This window comes from Saccopteryx bilineata, chromosome 4, assembly GCF_036850765.1.
Source record: "Saccopteryx bilineata isolate mSacBil1 chromosome 4, mSacBil1_pri_phased_curated, whole genome shotgun sequence".
In the NCBI taxonomy this organism is placed as follows: domain Eukaryota; kingdom Metazoa; phylum Chordata; class Mammalia; order Chiroptera; family Emballonuridae; genus Saccopteryx; species Saccopteryx bilineata.
Genome location: NC_089493.1, coordinates 27,864,937 through 27,884,429, shown reverse-complemented (window position 1 = coordinate 27,884,429; position 19,493 = coordinate 27,864,937). Strand labels below are relative to the sequence as shown.

The 19,493-nt window shown below is 49.3% G+C and overlaps 1 protein-coding gene and 1 non-coding gene across 3 annotated transcripts in view; both read right to left on the bottom strand.

The window, feature by feature from the left end:
• Positions 1-19,493, bottom strand: part of MIDEAS (mitotic deacetylase associated SANT domain protein) — a 68,645-nt gene that overhangs the window by 13,990 nt on the left and 35,162 nt on the right. For both annotated transcript variants that reach the window (XM_066272209.1, XM_066272210.1), the window contains exons 2-4: positions 6,508-8,170; positions 5,134-5,433; positions 191-536 (exon numbers count right to left, since the gene is read on the bottom strand). In XM_066272209.1, the coding sequence (XP_066128306.1) occupies positions 191-536; positions 5,134-5,433; positions 6,508-7,926 (2,065 nt within the window). In that variant the 5' untranslated portion in view covers positions 7,927-8,170. The remainder of the gene's footprint in view (positions 1-190; positions 537-5,133; positions 5,434-6,507; positions 8,171-19,493) is intronic.
• LOC136337114 (small nucleolar RNA SNORA8) lies at positions 18,912-19,050 on the bottom strand. The gene has a single exon (XR_010731817.1). It is a non-coding gene; the product is annotated as a small nucleolar RNA SNORA8 (small nucleolar RNA).

The window sequence follows — 19,493 nt, the reverse complement described above, 5'->3', positions numbered from 1 at the left end:
TTACATTTTTCAGAGGAAGTGAATGAGGACAACCTCCTTCTCTCTCTCAGAGAAGGGGGAGTGGAGCCCCTCTTCTCACAGCATTCTAGCCCAATCCCTAGCAGCTCCATAAAATGAGTCTCGGCCCCACCCACTGCCTTCCCTCCCAGCATTCCCTGCGCCCATGGCTACTGAGGCGAGGGTCACTCACTAGACCGGAGCAGGGTGCGATGGGCACTCTTTGGTGTGATGGGAGGAGGGGCCGGGATGCTGCTCGTAGACATGATGGCATTGAAATAGAGACCCGAGCCTTCCCGCACAGGGCTGAGGATGGGAGGTGGTGTGTAGGGGGGCAGCTCAAAGCTCCGCTCCGAGGGGTGGTCAGCCAGGCGGACAGGAGAGCGCAGGTGGCTCTGGTAGGGGGTGATGTTGGAGTAGACCGGAGGGGCAATAAAAGTGCCCGCCTTGGTGGGGATGATCAGAGGCTCAGGCCGCGGCCGCTGCTTTGGTTTCCGCACGGAAGGTTCCCCCTCCAACTTGACATTCATGTCCTCAGCCTGGAGAAGGAAACAGAACAAAGATGGCGCTGCTTCCTATGCCCTGGGAAACTCAAGTCTGGACCCCTGCTTGCTGGTCGCCCCTTGGGAACTTAGTCTGCCTACCACACCCGTCAAGGCAAGCGTGAGACAGGGGCTGGTCCCAAAGCCCTTCTCATGGCCTCCTATAGGGTAGGGGTCAGCAAATCGTTTCCATAATGGCCTAAACTATAAATGTAGGCTTTGTGAACCACATGGGGTCTCTGTTATATAGGATTCTTTTTCCCCAGTCCACCCTCATTTTAAAAAACAATCCTTCAAACATGTAAAAACCATTCTTACGTGTGAATTTGGGCCATAGCCCATAGTTCTTGCTATAAAGTATGCTACAGGGCAGAGTTAAGGGCCTGGACTCTGGAGTGGATCGCTTGAATTGGGGTCCACTTCTTTTACTTACCACTTAAATTATTTAACTCTCCACGTATCATTTTTAATATGGGTATAATAAGTGCCTATCTAATGGGGTAGCTATGAGAACTAAATGCATTAACACATGGAAATCACTGAGAACAGGACCTGGTGCATAGAAATTACTCAATACTGGCTGCTATCACTACTTAAACTCTAGGCTCTATTAGACAGAAGCCCCTACTGTGTGATAAGACCTAAGCTGGGCATGGGACCCATGTCAAACAAAATGAACAGGACAGCCCTGTCCTTGGAGAACTTTGTTCTCATAGTATTAGCCCTCTATCAGAGGCTAACCCACTTCTGCTGTCCAAGGTTAGCGCTCCTGGCTTCTACTTCTCCCTGCTTGGTGTGCCTCTGGGTCTCCATATAAAATAAAAGGCAGGGCTGTGAAGAATAGGACCTTACAAGGGTGAGCAATATCCAGGTCATCTCCCTAGTGCACAGTCTGCCAACAGCAGATGTTGGCTCTGTTGACTGAGTGGGCCCGGGAACAACAGGCTTTTCCCCTTCCCAGATTCCAGCTCCCATTAGACCTTCCAGCAGAGGATCCGGACTCCGCATGAGGCCTTGTCCATGTCCTTTAGTAATTTGTGCCCTCTCTGCTCTTCTGCACGCAGGCAAAATGATATTGTTCATTCTTCCTCCCTTGGGGGAACAATATGCTTGAACAGAAAAAATAAAATGAGGTAGAAGCAAAGGCCCTCAAACTTGCTAGACAATAAATCCAGCCTGAACTCAGACAGCTGCAATGATCTGTAATTTTATAGTAAGGGAAATGGATTTAAACTATTCTGAATACTTGGTAATATTTTTCATATTGATTTTTTTTTTAGGTATAATAATGAATTGAGGTTACTAAAAGAAAGAGAGAGAGAGAAAAGAAGGGAGAATGGGAAGGAAGTTCTTCTGTATGATATACTTCAGAGACAAACCAAAGTGTTTACAGATGCACAATATGATGCTTGGGATTTGCTCCAAAAAATCCAGTGGCAGGAGAAGTAGAGGTACAACTGAAAAAAGATCAGCTATATTCTGATGACTAAATACCGGGGTTCATTATGCCATTGTTTGTACTTCTTTGCAAGATGGAAAATGTCTGTACTACAATTAAAAATAACTGAATAACTAAATAACAAAAAATAAACCTTCCCCAAAAGCCTAGTGTAGGGGAAGTACTCATGATCAGGTATTTAGGAGACCCAAATTCCAGGGCTAGTTCTGCCATTACTTGGCTGAATGACCTTAGGTATGTCTCTTGCCTTTTCTGTATCTATTTCCTCATCTTTGAAATGGGTGTGTTGAGCAGCGCAGTTGGCTCAGGCTTCTTTTTGCCCATCTTCAGGACAAGCTTCTCAGGCCTCCAGCCTCCCCCAAACTTCCCCCCAAACCAGAGGGTAAGACCACAGAGAGCAGAGACTGTGCTACTCATGATAATCTTGGAGCTCCCCTTTCTGTTACAGAGCACAGGCATGCAGGCCAACTTTCCAGCTGAAAAGAACGAAAAAATCTGGACTTGATATGAAAACCACATTTCTGAAGGTATCAGAGATCAAATAAGTGGGCCAAGAATTAGAGCCAAGGTCCAGGAAAAGAAGGAAAGTCAAAGAGGTGAACCAGCATTCACACCTATGTTTTCCCCAGAGTGGATGCTGTGGCTGGAAGAGGCAACAGAGAGGCTGAGAAAACGGAGTAGAGCTTTTAAGAAATTCAAGTAGCTAGCTGAATAAACTTGGAGGTTAGTGCTTATCAAGGAAGCAAAGCTTGATAAACTCCCTGGCTGTGGACTGGAACTCCACAGGGTTATATTCTCAGAATAAAGGTGAATCAGAAATAGGCTAATGCTCACATGGAATAATGCCCAGCTTCAAATCATCTCATCTCGACCACAATTTAATCTCTGGTTAAATTAACGTCACCCAGGATAGCTGGTGCTCTCTGCTACCTGTCAGATGCAAAGATAAATTCTCTCTGAAGAGAACATAATCCAGAGCCTAGTTACCTCAGTAACTTATATACAGTGTCCAAATTCAATAGAAAACAACCAGATATATAAGGAAACAAGATGTGATTTAAACATGAGAAGTAACAGATAATAGAAACAGACCTATGGGGAGCCCATTAATGGAGTATTCAGAAATAAACTTTAAGAAAAGTATGCCATAAAATAAAAGGCAATGTTGAGAATTTCATCAAATAACTAGAAACTCTAAAAATGAACCAAATGGAAATTTGGTAACTGAAAAAAAAATAACTAAAAATAAGAACTCAATGAATGGGTTTAACAACACATTAAACACAGCTAAAGAGAACTGGTGAACTTTGAAAGGTAGGTCAGATTTTAAAAAGAAGAATATATAGAAAAATGCATGACAAAACAAAATAGGGAGATACGGTGAAAAGCTAAAAAACAGAGTCCCAGAAGAAGAGAGAGAACATGGGGCAGAAATATATTCAAGAAGCACTACAAACTCTAAACAGGATAACTACAAATAAAACCACATTTATACATAACAGCAAAACTGCTGAAAATGAATGACAAAAAAAGTCTTAAAAGCAGTAAGATAAAAAGACACCTTATATCCAAAGGAGCAACAATATGGCTTACAGTGATTTCTCAAAACTGTAACTACAGTGGAAGCCTGAAGACAATGGATATCTTTACATTTGTGAAAAGAAAACAACAACCAACACAGAATTCTCTACCTAGCAAAATTATCTTTAAAATATGAAGATGAAATAAAACTTATTCAGACAATCAGAGTAACAAAATTCACCATTAACAGACTCACAGTACAGAAAATACTAAGGATGTTCTTCAAGCAACACATAAATGATCTGAGATAGAAGTCTGGCAATATGAGAAAAAATAAAAAGCAACAAAAACAGCAAGTCTTTGAGGAAATCTAAAATGAATAACTGAGCAAAAACAATAATGCTATAATGTCAATATTAAAATATAGAGAAAATGAAAATATACATCAATAATTCTACAAGTTAGGGATTGGGGAGGGAAATGGAATTAAATGTGTTGTAAGAACTTTGCATTGTCCGTGAAGAGGTAAAATACTAACTTATATTAGATTTCAGTAAACCAAGAATGCATATTTTAATCTAGCCCTTTTCAACCAGAGAATTAAGCCCTAATGTTATAAGGCAGTCACTGTACATAACAAGTTAGCATCACTTCTATGCATCTGGAATTGGACTAGGTATGTACCATTCTCCAGAGAATTGAGAAAATAGTCACTCAAATCCCTTTTCTTATTCTCTCACAGAAATCCAGGTAAGAAAAGCTGCTGGGATAATCACTAAGAAAGTAATAAAGATGTATATAATTAATGAGTTAATGAAGAGGGGAAATGAAATTACAGACCTAATCACTCCAAAGGAAAAAAAAGTGGAGGCAGAGGGTGGGAGAGAGAAACAGAAAAGGTAGAATGGGATAAACAGAAAGCAAACAGATGGTAGATTCAAACCCAAGTACATCAGTAATTACATTAAATGTAAACTGTATCAATGCTCTAATTAAAAGACAAATGTTACTACAACAGATAATAGCAAACCCCAATTAAATGCCACTTAAAGATACACCTTAAGTAGAAGGACACAGAGAGGCGGAAGTTAAAAAGATGGAAGAGATAACCCCAACACTAACCAAAGGAAAGCTAAATAACTGACAAAATAGACTTTAAAAAGCAAAAACATTACTGAAGATAAAAAGAAACATCTCATAGTGATAAACCCATTCTAAATGAATATGGAACTAATAACAAACACTACATCAAGATGTATAAAACTAAACAGAACTAAAAGAAATGGACAAAACCTCAATATTAGTGGGAGATTTCAACACTCATGCTTGTACCAACAGAACAAGCAAACATCTCTACCTCCCAGTGCCTAGTACAGAGCCTGACCCATACTAGAGGCTCAATCAAGATTTTCCCAGACAGTCCCAACTTCAAGTATAAAACTGTCTCATCATTTCCCATAGTTAATTTATCTAGTTTGGTCTGGAAAATAGAAATGGTATCCCCATGGGTTCCTTGAATAGCTCCTACAGTCGTGTTCTTTCCCCATAGGGTACCAGATCCCCAGGAGCCCTTGGGTACTGGATGGAGGTGTTTGCATGGGGAGCCTCTCATACCTGAGCTGAGGCATCAGTCCCAGGAATACGGGTGGACCGCCTGCGGGTGACAATGACCGACGGCTTGTGTTCAGTGGGGTTCTGTTCAGGACCCTTCCCATCCTCGTCAACACCTCCAGCTTGGGCTGCCTCAGTTGTATCCACAGTCCGCACAGGCACAGACACTGGGATAATGAGGGGTACCATCCCGCTGTCCTCTCGTGCTCGCTTGGCAGCTAAGGAAGGCTCAGAGAACTCCACCCCACACTTGGTAGTTGAAGCCAACACAGTTTTCCGCTTCTCCTCAGAACCATTGGCATCCTGAAGAGGGGAAGGGAGGGGTAATGCAGGTGATGTTCAGAAGGCAAGTACTGATTTGCTGGTCTAGGACCCCTAATCCCATTTGATTCAAGGATTCAAACACCTATCATTGTTCCCAATGGTCTCTGATCACCTGACTTTTCCCTGACCATCTTTTCTAAACCACATTCTCAGTGCTCCCATCCTGGCCTGGAGCAGGTCCCCAGGTGGCCATCTCAGGCCAGAGTGCCTTACAGATGGGTTTCGGTTGGCCTGCACAGTGAGTGGCATGTGAAAAAGTATCTAAATATGCAAAACATATCTCTGTAAAAGAATATAAGCTAGGAACCTATAGCAAGGTCAGGGTGGTCTTTGATCGATTTCCCCATTGGCACTGGCTGGACTGAAGTTAAATTCTGCAGCCTCTTCACATAGCCTGGCCCTATAGGCATCAGGGGGTTGAGCGAAGGGGCAAACACTAGCTCTGGAGTCAGATACTAGGCTTCTATGCTAGCTTTAACCTTGGGAAATCGACTTGGGGCTCAGTTTCTTTAGCAAAAAACAAACAAATGACAGCATCCCTCTCATAGGGTTTGATGATAAATTATTTGTGATCCAGTGTAAGAAACTCCAAGTACAATATAGGGGCCCACACTCTATTCTTCTTCCCCACTGTTATTGTCCCTTCTTTTAAATCATCTTAAGTGCAGTAGAATTGACACAACAAAATGCACCTATTTTAAATCACAGTTCAATGCATTTTGACAAGAGTAATCACCTGAGTAACGACCACCACATTTTTGTCTTTTAGCAGACTGTATCAGGAAATTGTTTCAGCTCCCACTGCTCCCAGTCCTTCAAGTCCCAAATGAAGAAGCCAACCCATGATGGTGTATTGCACTTCCTGCCCACAACCCTGCATGTGTATGAACCTTCAGGCAGAGTCTTTGCATGAACTCCCTGAAATATATGGGTTCTTTCATTTTCTTCAGTGAAGTGAGAAAAGTGCCCCTGTGGACCTGGAGTCACTTGCTCTCTGCAGACACAGCTCACCCTGCCCTCTGCCAGGTTTGCCCCACCCTATGCCACTCTCACCTTTGCATTCTGCAGTGAGGCCAGCTCCACTGCCTTCTGGGCCAGGGTCAGCAAATTGGCCTCCTGGGATGCTCGGCGTCTCCTTCTTGTGCTCTGGATCACCCCTCCCCGTGGCAGCTGCCCACAGTCCCCTGTGCCCACTGCCCGCATGCCCTCCTCACTACCCATGGCCGGAACCTCCCGCTCCCGACCATTTGGTGCCAGTCTCTCCCCATCAGACAGCAACTGCGACTCCAGCGGAAATCCCAGAGCTTCAGGATGAGGCTGCCCCAGGGGGCCAGGTGGTGGCTGCTGCGGGGGCCAGTGATGTAGGAACAGGTTGGTGGTAGGCTCCTGCCCAGGCTGGGTGCCAGCCCCATCCAGGGCGGTGGAAGGCAGGACGCCCTCCTTGGAGAGGCGACGGGAGCGGCGGGGGAAGGCAATCTGGGCCTGAGGTAGCACAGGCTGCGGGGCCGACTCTTGCAGGAGGGCCTTGCGCAGTTCTGGGTTCATATCAGGGTTGGGGGGGAAGGGGTAGGACACCATGCTGTGGTGAGCCAGGTGGGACTGCCCCAGTGGCCCTGCGGGCTGCAGGCCAAAGTCCTGGGACTGCTGAGCGGATGGCTGCTGCATGGGATAAAAGTTCTCAAAGAGCTGCATCTGCGGCAGGGCCGCCTGCTGCTGCTGCTGCTGCTGCTTCTGTGGCGGGAAGGCGGCAACGGGGTTGGGAGGTGGTGGGCCCTGCCGGAAGACCTGCCGGTTCACCTGGTGGCCGAACGCCAGCTGGAAAGGTTGCAGGGGCAGCGTCTGGTTTGGGGGCTTTTTGGCCATATGGAACGAGTTCAGGGGCGCTTGGGGCCGCCCCACCTCCAGCTGTACTTTCTGTGGCATCATTGGCCGCATGGCGTTTCCATAGCGGTCCAGCTGCGGCCCCCCTCCTTTCTCCCGCTTCAGTGCCTCGGGGTGGTTGTAGTAGGTCGAGACCCCCATGGCGGGATGAGGGCTCCCCTTGTGTCCACCGTAAATGGGCAGGCTGTGGCAGTTCCACGTCGAGTGGGGTGGAGGCTGGCCTGGCTGCTGCTGCCAACCACTGTCACTGACACCCCCACCCCCTCCACGCTCCGGGCCCCGCCCTGGAGCCATCACAGAGTTGGGCCACTTGACCGAGCCCACCTGCTGGGACAACATGGCCGCTGTGGTCCGCTCAGGCCCATACACCACGGAGTTCAGCAGGGCCAGGCTGTTGGGGAGTTCCACAGGCTGGGAGGCAGGTGCAGCCCCTGTAGGACCCTCGTGCCCAAAATAAGGCTCCTCCTTCACTCTGGTGGACTGTGGAGGGGCCTGCAGGAGTGGGGGCTGCTCCTTGGGAACTGCTTCCTGGTCCCCAAAGAGGCAACGCTTCCGCTTGTTCTGACCCTTGGGCTGGGCCTGGAGGTTCATGGTGTGCCAACTGTGCCCCGCAGTGAGATCTACTTTACCAGTCGCCCATCCCCTGGGGGAAGGTCCTGTTGGAAGCCCTGCCCTAGTCCAGGAGCCAGTGGGAGCTGAACAAGGGCAGAGAAAAATGCTGGACCATTCAGTCAGGCACAGGGAGAAAGAACTGCTGGCCGTTCCTTCCTCTTCACAGAGACACTCGAGCTTGTCTACTCCTCCCAGTTCATGATGCTGCACACGGTTCTGGAGCCTGCAGACAGAAGCATAGTAACAGTGTCAGTCACAGCCTTCAGCATGCCCCAGACTCGGCACAAGTGTGAAGGAGGGGCCTCTAAGGCCTTGTAGTGCATCTGGTCCTGTAATCTATGAACTGCATCGAGGCATCTGCTAAGCGAGCACATGGGGCTGAGATCCAGTCTGAGCTCCTGTGGTCAAGCCAGGGAAACGGGTGACAAAGGCCATGTTGGGTTCCTTTCTCCTCTCAAGCCAAGCCTCAGCCCACTGGGCAGCCAGACCTGGTCCTCTCATATCTGTCCAGGCAGTAGCCTCCCAGCCAGACCCAGAAGCAGCTTTATTCAGTCCATGCCTCATCTGATGCTCCGAGCATATCTATGCCACAGAAAGTGGAGAGAACAGGGGTCGTCCCCCACTGTGCCGCCTCAGGGTCCTTGCCCTCCAGACCCTTGCAGAGTCTGGGGCCCAGAGCTAGGCTCACATCCTTGGCACTTGCAGGCGAGGCCCCAGAAGGGTGTGTGCCATCCTAGCCCCACCCCTGGGAGGAGCTGCTGGCGGGGACGGGGACTGCCAGTCTTCACCAAACTAGCACAGGAACCTGTTTTGCAGCCCTGGCTGGCTGGAGGCATGATGCCACCTGGTAGCTGGTCAGCAGTCCTCACCCACCCTCCTTCACTGCCAAAGAGCTCCTGGGATCCCAAGCAAAGGATATGATACTGAAGGGGTGCAGATTGCTAGAGCTTAGGTCCAGAAGATCTCTCTATGACACGGTGTGACTAAAGTGCTTCTGTGTTTGTTTTCTAACTTGATTAAAACAACAACAAAAAACCAAGTTGCTTTATTTATCCTGCAACTGAACATAAGAATCTAGACCGTGTATTTTTATTACTTACACTATTAACTTGCATGTATTTTCAAAGACTCTCTTTCTTCAGAAAGGGTTATATTTTCCTCCCTGAGAAGTTGGTGAGGGTGGGAGCTACAGGACCCACCTCCTCCCCAGGCTAATGTTCTGGTCCTGGGCCAGTCAGGCTGGAAGGGGAGGAGAGGGGGGCTAAGGAAGCCCTGGGGAATACATCTGCAAGTCCAGGCTGACCTGAGACCTCAGGCCCTAGGTGCAGCAGGTCACTGTTAGCAGCCCAGGAGTTCCGAGGGGGCCAGCAGAGAGCAGAGAGGGCCGGGGCTGGGCGGTACCTGGCAAGCGCTGGTACAAAGCCCTGGCTACACCCCGAGATGCGCCCGCTCCGGGGAGGCCCCGGTGCTATCACTCCGGTGCAGGCTTCCGCAGCTCCCCAGCCCTCCCCCTCCCAGAGCTGTGAGACTCAGTCCAGCCCCCTTGCCTGCCTTTCACTTTCAGCCAGCACCCTGAAGGGGAGGAACTTCCTCCTTCACTTCCTTCCTCGGCTCCCAGCATTCAAGTGAGCGAGAGACGCCCGCTTGCACCCTCTTTGTTTTCACATGTGGAAAGTGAAGGCTAGGAGGGCACCCAAGCCACCCTGGTTGCAGCATGAGGGACAGAGGGACAGGATTGAACAAGCAGAGTGCTGAGGGCCACAAAAAGTACCTTTGGAACAAACCCCTATCTCTTGCTTTAAACTCTCATTCTCTTGACAGCCAAAACCCAAAGGCTAGCCCTGGACTGAAAATAACCCTGGGCGCCATCGTGAAGCTGCACGGTGGGCTATCCCGGCTACAGCAACTGGGCTCTGTCTCCCCAACCAGCAGGAACAAGAACTAGAAGTAGCCTGACCAGGCGGTGGCGCAGTGGCGCAGTGGATAGAGCGTCGGACTGGGATGCTGAGGACCCAGGTTCGAGACCCCAAGGTCTCCAGCTTGAGCACGGGCTCATCTGGTTTGAGTAAAAACTCACCAGCTTGGACCCAGGGTTGCTGGCTCCAGCAAGGGGTTATTCGGTCTGCTGAAGGCCCGCGGTCAAGGCCCATATGAGAAAAGCAATCAATGAACTAAGGTGTTGCAACGCACAATGAAAACCTAATGATTGATGCTTCTCATCTCCCTCCATTCCTGTCTGTCTGTCCCTGTCTATTCCTCTCTCTGACTCACTCTGTCTCTGTAAAAAATAAATAAATAAAATTTTTTAAAAAAAGAACTAGAAGTATGTGTCTGCAGAAACAAGACAGAGGCAGGAAGAATGTGCTTGAAGAGGGGGGGAGGTACACAGAGGCTGGTCCATGTGCCTCCAGAGGGCTGGGGGCTCCTCAGAAGATTACCCCAACTCACAGCTCTCCTTCCCAGACACCCCCTTGCACTGTCACAACTCTGTCACCTTGTGAGCCACAGCCAGGGCTTGGAGTCTGGGGGAGGGGAGAGCCCACATGGCAGATGGGACCCATGCCTGTTGGAGGATACCCAGACACCAGACATGCACAGGGTTGCCACTCATCACTTTGGAAAGGGTGGTCTCTGCATATTGGGCTGCGGGGCGGCGGGGGTGGAGTCTGTGAGTGGGGGCTCCAGTGCAGGGCTGCTCTTCCCCTCCTTCCCCCATGCCAGATCATCTGAGGCCACAGGGGCTAAGCAAGCTCAGCTGCTCTGCCTCCCACCATTCATACTGCACATCCAGGAGAGCCATTGAGTAGGTTTCCAAAGTGGGGCCAGCAACTCAAAAGAAATCAAGGGGGTGAATTCCGGGGAGGCTGAATTCCCCCCAGAAGCTCCTGTAGAGGCCTCCCTGTCACCCCCACTGGAGAGCTAGCTGCCTAAGAGTGCTGAGCATGGACACCCAGACCTGGGACCCGTAGAGAAGAAGTCAGTATCTGGGGGGTGGAGAGAAGTGTGGAAGATGCCTGGAACCCTTGGAGGAAGGAGGGGAGGGGACATACCAAGGCAGTAGGGCATGCAGTAATAGAAGTAGTGGCGGTGGTGGCGGAAGTTGTTGTTGTTAATACTAATATTACTACTAATAATAATAAAGTACTTGTGCCAGGCAGGTCCTAAAGTGCTTTATATGTGTTTTATTCCCTCAAAAGCCTTTTAAAAGCAGCATAAAGCAAAGCATTATTTTTAACCTCCATTTTACAGGTGAGCTAGAGGACGCTCGGAGGGACTAAGTCACTTGCTAATGGTCACACATTATGTTCCAGAAACAAGACTTGAACCTAGGTCTGTCTGACTTCGAGACCAAGCTCTTATTCCTTATCCCCAAGGCATGCCATTAAGACACCAGGTCCTCTCTGCACATGTCCCTTTCACAGCACCCTCCCCAACATCTCAACAGGGTTTTCTGGACATAGATATCCCTCCTCACTGGCCCTGAGAAGCCCCCTACCCTGCCTGAACCTAGGCAAGCAAACCTCTCCTATTCTCACCCAGTTGAGCTGAGACCCTCAATCCTACATAAAGGGAGGGAGGGGAAGGGGCCTCTCCACAGAGGGATCAGCATGTGTGTGAGGTCCACCTGCAGGTCTGAGGATGCGCGGGCCACTAGGCCCTGACCTCCCAGCCAGGACTCCCCAGCCCCTGCAAGCCCTCCCTGCCTCAGTTCTGGTTGCTGCCAGTAGGGCTTCCAGCTCTCATAGCCCACTCGTACTTCACAGCCTACAACTCTGGCCAGCACTGAGCCACTTCCTCCTATTTCTTCTACCCAGCCCCACTCCTCTATCCCTCCTGCGGAAGCCAGCCTCGCCTTCCTCACAGTGAGGAAGAGGAAGGAAGCCATCTCTTCCAAAGGCTGCCAACCTATGGACCAGCACCCCAAGATTGCAAGGAAGAGGATGTAATGAGGAACTCCTGCAGGCAGTTTACCTCTGGGGCGAGCTGCAGGGCCTCTGACAACACTGGCAGGAACACTGCAAAAGGAAACCCACAGTCGCCACAGGGCCCCAGACACTGCAACCCACTCTATCAATCTATTTGACTCTGTCATGGCCCCACTCACTCTTCCTTTCCTCCAGGGGCCTCACTTCTGCAACCAGTTCCTGCCCTGAGCCATAAATACCCCGGGCAGAAAAGACTCTGGTGTCAGAGGATGGGGACTGAAGATGCTTTCAGAAGGATCTATGGGGAGAAGATAGTGTGCACCAAGAAAAGAAAGCAATGCTGAATCCACACATGTGTTTTGCAGATACATGAGGGAAGGTGCTGGAAAAACCTTTGGGAGTTCTGTGCTGGTGGTGACACCGTACCCTCCAGGGGCGGCAACATGAACACATCCCACTCCCATGTCCCATCAGCAACCCTGCTGCATGCCCAGCGTTGGCTGGGAGAGTCCAGTAAACCCTCACCACAAGGCAATGGGGCGAGGCCATGACCATTCAGGTGACTGAGGCCATGACCATTCAGGTGACCAAGGCCACTTACAAGCTTGAGACATTCAGTGTGGCCATCTGAGAAAAAAGACTTGTGAGTCAAGGTTACACAGGCCAAGAAGGAAGTACCCAGCTTGGTCCCAGCGGGCAAGGGCTCAGCTCTGATGTGGGCATGAGAGTTGACTGGAGGACCTCCTGACCCTTAGAGCTAATGTTCCAAGCTCCTGCTCTTACAACCAGGACCGTCCCCAGCCCTACAAAGTCAGCACTAGGAAGAGGGGGATCAGAACTCACACATCTTTAACCCAAGGCAAAAATAAAAAACAAAGTAAAGCATCCAACAAGGCCTCAAATCACTAAGCCAGCCAGGTCCGTGCACACCAAAGAGGATATATATACTAGGACAAAGCCTACACTCCCTCTCCTGCCCACAGGTTCCTGCAGACTTGGGCTCTTGCCAACTCCACTTGCCACGCTTGAGCCATCATTCAGTGCTGTTGCTGCCCCAATGTGCCGTTCCTGCTTTGTTTCCAATTCTGACCAGGCAGTACTTCTGCTTAGGACATCTGCCCACCTTTGTCATTCGGCCAAGTGCTGCTTATCCTTCAAGTCTTCAGTACTGCTTCCCATGGGAAACTCTGGCTGGCCCAGGGGGACAGTTCCAGGCCCCTTTCCCAATGTGGCTGTAGTCAGAGGCCCCAGAGTGTCAGAGAGAGCTTTGCAGAATGTGAGCCTGGGCTGCTGGGCCAGCTGGCCATGCTGGCTCCTCTGGGTGGGGTCCCTCATCACTGGCCCCTCGCTCCCTAGCCAGACACCATGGTGTCTTGAGGCCCAGCCCAGCCATATCAGGGCACAAGGAAACAGACCCAGCACATTCCAGGTGCCCACTTCTTTGTCCCCAGAAGCCAACCAGCAGCAGAACGTTGTACTTGGCACTTGGCTTGTATCTGCTCCTTGGATGCTCATCTGATACTGCACCCAAGGTGAGTCAGAGCCATGCCTAGGCAGAGGCACTACTCACAGCCGGCGTGTCTACCCTGGGCTTCTCCTGATGCCAAGATAAAGTGAAAGGCCGACCTCCTAACCCCCATCACACCCCACCCCATCAGTGGCCCCAGGCTCTTACTAACCTAATCACAAATCCTCCAATTGCTGGTCCACAAGCTACTTGCCCCCTGACTGTCACTTGCTGCCCCATACCACATGCAGGCCAACTGGAAAAGTGCCAGCCCTGCCGCGGCCCCTGCCTTAGTTTTCTTCCCCCATGGCTTCCCACCTCTGCTTAGACCATAGCCAGGGGCATGAGCCTGAGGGTCTGTTTCCTTGTGCCCTGATATGGCTGGGCTGGGCCTCAAGACACCATGGTGTCTGGCTAGGGAGCGAGGGGCCAGTGATGAGGGGCCCCACCCAGAGGAGCCCAGCATGGCCAGCTGGCCCTGCAGCCCAGGCTCACATTCTGCAAAGCTCTCTCTGATACTCTGGGGCCTCTGACTACAGCCACATTGGGAAAGTGGCCTGGAACTGTCCCCCTGGGCCAGCCAGAGTTGCCCAGGCCCTGGATAAACCTTCTCTCTGAACACAGTGTCATCATCTGCAATGCTGTATGCCCCCCGCTAACTGGAGTTCACACCTTATGCTGAAAGGCCCCATTTCTCCAAGTCACTGGACACATAAGTCCTGTTCTTGTGAGGTCTGTAAACCAGTAAGGAAGGAGACACCAACAACAAAGAGGAGGACCTGGCTCCTACAAGTGTCACTTCCCTGGGGGCATGAAAGAGCAGGCCCTCCGGCCTGCCCACTCCCAGCCCAGGGCTGTCCTGGACTAGCGTTTCTCCAGACTGACCTTCAGCTCTGGAAGTGGAAGCCAGGCAGCCAGGCTAGCGAGTCATGAGTCCTGGGGGTCCCAGCCATCAAACTGACCAGACTCCAAAAGTTTGGCAAGGGTTCGAGCTGGCTGCAGTTTGAGCTTTGATTCTAAGAATGCCAACTTTGAGGGGCTTTTAATTTTTTAAAAAATTGATTTTAGAGAGAAAGAATGGGAGAGAAACACTGATTTGTTGTTCCACTTATTTATTGGTTGATTATTTTAATTTTAATTTTTTTTTATTTATTGACTTTAGCAAAATAAGGGAGAGAGAGAGAGAGAGAAAGAGACAGGAACATCAATCTGTACCTGTCTGTGCCCTGACCAGGGATCAAACTGGCAACCTCTGTGCTCCAGGACAATACTCTAACCAACTGAGCTATCCAGCCAGGGCCATTGGCTGATTCCTGTATGTACCCTAACCCAGTGGTTTTCAATCTTTTTACACGGGGGACTGGTGAAAATAGAGTTATTTCGGGGACCACTAAGGCAGAAATTACTCTGAGCATAAGCAAATTCGACTAAGATCATTGGGTCTATAATCTTCACACAACATCAAGGTGGTAAATTCTTTCGCAGACTGGCACGAAATTTCTGGCAGACTGGTTCACGGCCCAGCAGTTGAAAAACACTGCCCTAACCAACGTTCTAATCAATTTAGCTATCTGGCCAGGACAACGCTAGGTGCTCTGAAAGGGATACCTGTTGCGAGTGAGGAATCCTTTGCCACATGAGGCATTTTCCGGGCTTCACTCAGACGTCTACCTGTATTGTCCCCTCCCCCGCTGCCCCACAGACATCCCCAGAATGTCCATGAGAAGCCAAGATGACCAGGTCTGTTTTATCGAGGGGAAGCTGAGGAAGAGACAACACGGAGTCCCAGGCAGAGTCAGGAGAGGATGGAGCCTCCAGCTCAGCTCCTGCCCACCCTAGGGGGACTGGTTATGTCCCTCCGGGCAAAGGCCACAGAGGAGCACAGGCAGCCCAGGAAGACCCCTCCCAGCAGAACTCTGGAATCTAGGGGCGGTGAGGGAGAAGCTGGTAGGTTTAGGCTCTCATCAGCTGTTGGAACAACGGCCCCTGCAGCCAGGTCCTTAAGAGACTGAACCTTCGGAGAGGGGCTCATAGAGGCCTGGGGCGCCCTTGGTCCCCTCCTACCTTCTCTATGCCCTCGGGGTCATCCCACCAAAGGCTGCTTCAGTTCCTTCCTCCCTTTCTGGGAAGGCCTAACTCCCTAGTAGGTCTAGGGAAGAGCTCTCTGGCCCCAGCGCCAGACTCTTGCCTGAGCCAAGATACAGAGGAGGTCACTCACAGGGGCCTCCTCTAACACGGCCTCACCCTGCCCACCCCCCCTACCCAACACACACAGCCTCCGCAGCCCTACTATCTGAGGTTTGCTCACTGACCCTTCACCCACTCAATAAGCATTTGCCGAGCACTAGGTTCTGGAGAAACACAGGAGGCAAAGCACAGTCCCTCCCTGCACAGAGATCCCAGTCCAGCAGAGGAGAGACACAGAAACACATAGTTCAGGGGTTGGGAACCTCTGGCTCACAAGCCAGATGTGGCTCTTTTGATGGCTGCATCTGGCTCGCAGACAAATCTTTAATTAAAAAAAAACCAATAACATTAAAAACATAAAACATTCTCATGTATTACAATCCATTCATTTCCTACCACTCATGTTCATGGTTGCGGGTGGCTGGAGCCAATCGCAGCTGTCCTCCGGGACAACACCAAATTTTTATTGAATAGTGCGTAACATACACGGGTCGTTGTATGGTTCTCACAGAATTACATTTTAAAATATGTGGCGTTCATGGCTCTCTCAGCCAAAAAGGTTCCCGACCCCTGACATAGATCATAAAGCAAGGTGGCCTGTGCAGAGGCTGGAGATACACATGATAGGTCACCTCAGGAAGAGTTCCCTGATTCTGAGCCTGTTCTGGAGCTGTTCCCTCTGCCTGGAACCCCTGCCTCCACTCGGACAATCTGCCTTCCTTCAAGGCTTGCCTCCTCCAGGCAGCACTCCAGCACATCTTTTTGAAACATCATGCTCTCACTTGTTGTTAACCACTAGCTCATAATGCTTCTTCAATGCCCATCTGTTTCTGTACCAGTGCTGGGAGAAGCAGGCCCAGAGGCAACATGGCCCAATGGAGTGGGCAGTAGACTGGTTGTCAGGGAACCAGGTGTCTCGTCCAGGAGTTGCCATTCACTGGTTCCTGCCTGTGAGGAACTTAGGAGCCCAGGGCAGGGAAGGGGGAACAAGGCCTGTGTCCAGGAATCAAACATCTTTGTAATGAGCAATGCTGTATGAAATAGCAGCCACCAGCACTGCCCACATTCTCAATGTGTGTGCATATAGCTTATTGTGTAACCATTTATTCCCATCTGAGAAACGAGGAAAGGCTGGCTCTGAAAAGTAACTTGCTCCAGTCACAGACTGAGGTCATGAGTGAGGAGCCAGGCTTTAAATCCAAGCCTGCTGACTCCGAACTAGGTTTCTCTCTATCATACCCTGCTGCCCATCTGGGTTGAGCAGTGGTTCTCTAACCCACCCTGAGATATTGGTTCGTGACTCTGGTGAGGGGTGGGGGGGTGGTTAAAGGTGGGAAATCTGCAGTGCTTCATAAGAAGCCCAGGTGGTACCCAGGTGTTAGAGCAGGGGAAAGCTAGAGGGTCGGGCTGGCATAAAGCAGCGGAGACCCACTGCTCTCCACTTCCCAAAGGAGCCACCTGCCAGACTGCTGTGTCCTGCTCAGGAGACATGATGGATGCCTCAGAGCCATGGGTGGACTTTGCTCTCAGCTAGACCTAGGGCTGACCGTGGCTCTGTCAGGGCCTAAGGCCCAACTGTGTGTCCATGTCTACCGAGCACTTATTATTCGCCAGCAAGTGCATTGCAGGTAACATCTCATTTAATCGTCACTCGTTTTTGTCTCATTTTATAGGTCAGGAATGGTATACTCAAAAATATCTATTTAACACAAAGAAGACAGTTACAGGGAAACAAAAAAGACATAAAACACAGAAATCAAATAGAATGGCTAACATTAATCCTACCTTAGCAATAATTACTTTAAATGCAAGTGTATTAAACACTGCTATTAAAAGATAAAGTTTGGGAAGATGGCTTTAAAAACATGATCAAATCATATGCTGTTTATAAGAGACACGTAATCTAATATTTTGTGTGTGTGTGAAACAGAGAGAGAAAGAGAGAGAGGGATAGATAGGGACAGACAGGAAGGGAGAGAGATGAGAATCATCAATTCTTCATTGCGGCTCCTTAGTTGTTCATTGATTGCTTTCTCATATGTGCCTTGATAGAGGGCTACAGCAGAGCAAGTGATCCCTTGATCAAGCCAGTGACCCTGGGTTCAAGCCAACGACTTTAGGCTTCAAGCCAATGATAAGCCAGTGACCATGGGGTCATGTCTGTGATCCCATCCTTAAGCCAGTGACCCTTGCTCAAGCTGGTGAGCCCACACTCAAGCCAGAGACCTTGAGGTTTCAAACCTGGGTCCTCTGCGTCCCAAATCAACGCTCTATCCACTGCACCACCGCCTAGTCAGGCCTACACAATCTAAATTTAAAGATACAAATAGGTTGAAAGTAAAAGGACTGAAAAAGCTATACTGGCCCTGGCCAGTTGGCTCAGTGGTAGAACGTCGGCCCAGCATGTGGAAGTGCTGGGTTCGATTCCCAGCCAGGGCACACAGGAGAAGTGCCCATCTGCTTCTCCACCCCCACCCCCTCTCCTTTCTCTCCGTCTCTCTCTTCCCCTACTGCAGCCAAGGCTCCACTGGAGCAGAGTTGGCCCGGGTGCTGAGGATGGCTCCATAGCCTCTGCCTTAGGCACTTGAATGGCTCCGGTTGCAACTGAACAATGCCCCAGATGGGCAGAGCATTGCCTCCTAGTGGGCATCCCAGGTGGATCCCAGTTGGGCACATTTGGGAGTCTGTCTCTCTGCCTCCCTGCTTCTCACTTCAGAAAAAATAAAATAAATTTTAAAAGAAGCTACACCATGCAAACAGCAATCAAAAGAGAAATGACTATGTAAATATTAGACAAAATAGACTTTAAGACAAAAATTCTTATTAGAAACAAAGAAGGATATTTTACAATGATAAAAGTGTCTCTCCAGCAAGAGGATATTACAATTATAAACATACATGCACCTAACAACAGAGCTCCCAAAATATGTGAAGTAAAAACTGTTAGAATTAAAGGGAGAAATAGACAATTCAACAATAATGATTGGAGACTTACACTTTCAATACTGGACAGAACAACTAAACAAAATCAACAAGGAAAAGGAAGAATTGAACACTATAAAGCAACTAGCCCCAACAGATAGCTATAGAACATTTTACCTAACAACAGCAGAATACAAACTCTTCTCAAGAGCACATGAAATATTCTCTAGGATATATTATAAGTTATGCCATAAAACAAGTCTCAGTAAATTTCTTTTAAACTTTTTATTATTTATTGACTTGAGAGAAGGTGAGGGGAGAGAAGAACATTCATTTGTTTTTCCACCTATCCATCCATTTCCCAGCTGATTCTTGTTTTGTTTTGTTTTTTCCATTGTGAACAAAATGTCAGAAAAATGTTATACTGTATCAATAAAAACATCAGGTTTAACATGCATGAAGCCAAGAAAACCAATGATGCTGGATACTGAATTTCTATCACACTGTCATCTGAACACCCAGCAGGAATAAACTGCTGGATACAGATACCATTGCAGTTCACTGGTTGACTCCTGCATGTGCTCTGACCAGGGATGGAACCTGCAACCTTGGTGTATCTGGACGATGCTCTCACCAACTGAGCTACCCGGCCAGGGCTCAAAAAATGTTAACAGGGGTTGAAATCATACAAAATATGTTCTCCAATAAAAATAAGATAAAATTAGAAATCAATAACAGAAGGAAATTTGGGGAATTTATAGGAAATGAAGGCTAAAAGTAACTGGTCAAGTTCTCACAGCTCAGAAAGACCCCTCTCTCCTTACTCGGACCATGTATCCCACACCCTCCACTCAGCCCTAGGAAGCCACAGATCACAGACTTTTGCAAATGCCTGGGGAGCCCCTCTCCCATTCCCATATTGGGGCACACACAGAACCTGACTCCAAGCTTGAGCCCAGAATCAAAACATCTGAGGAAGGGAGAGACCTTTGGGCTGTAACAGC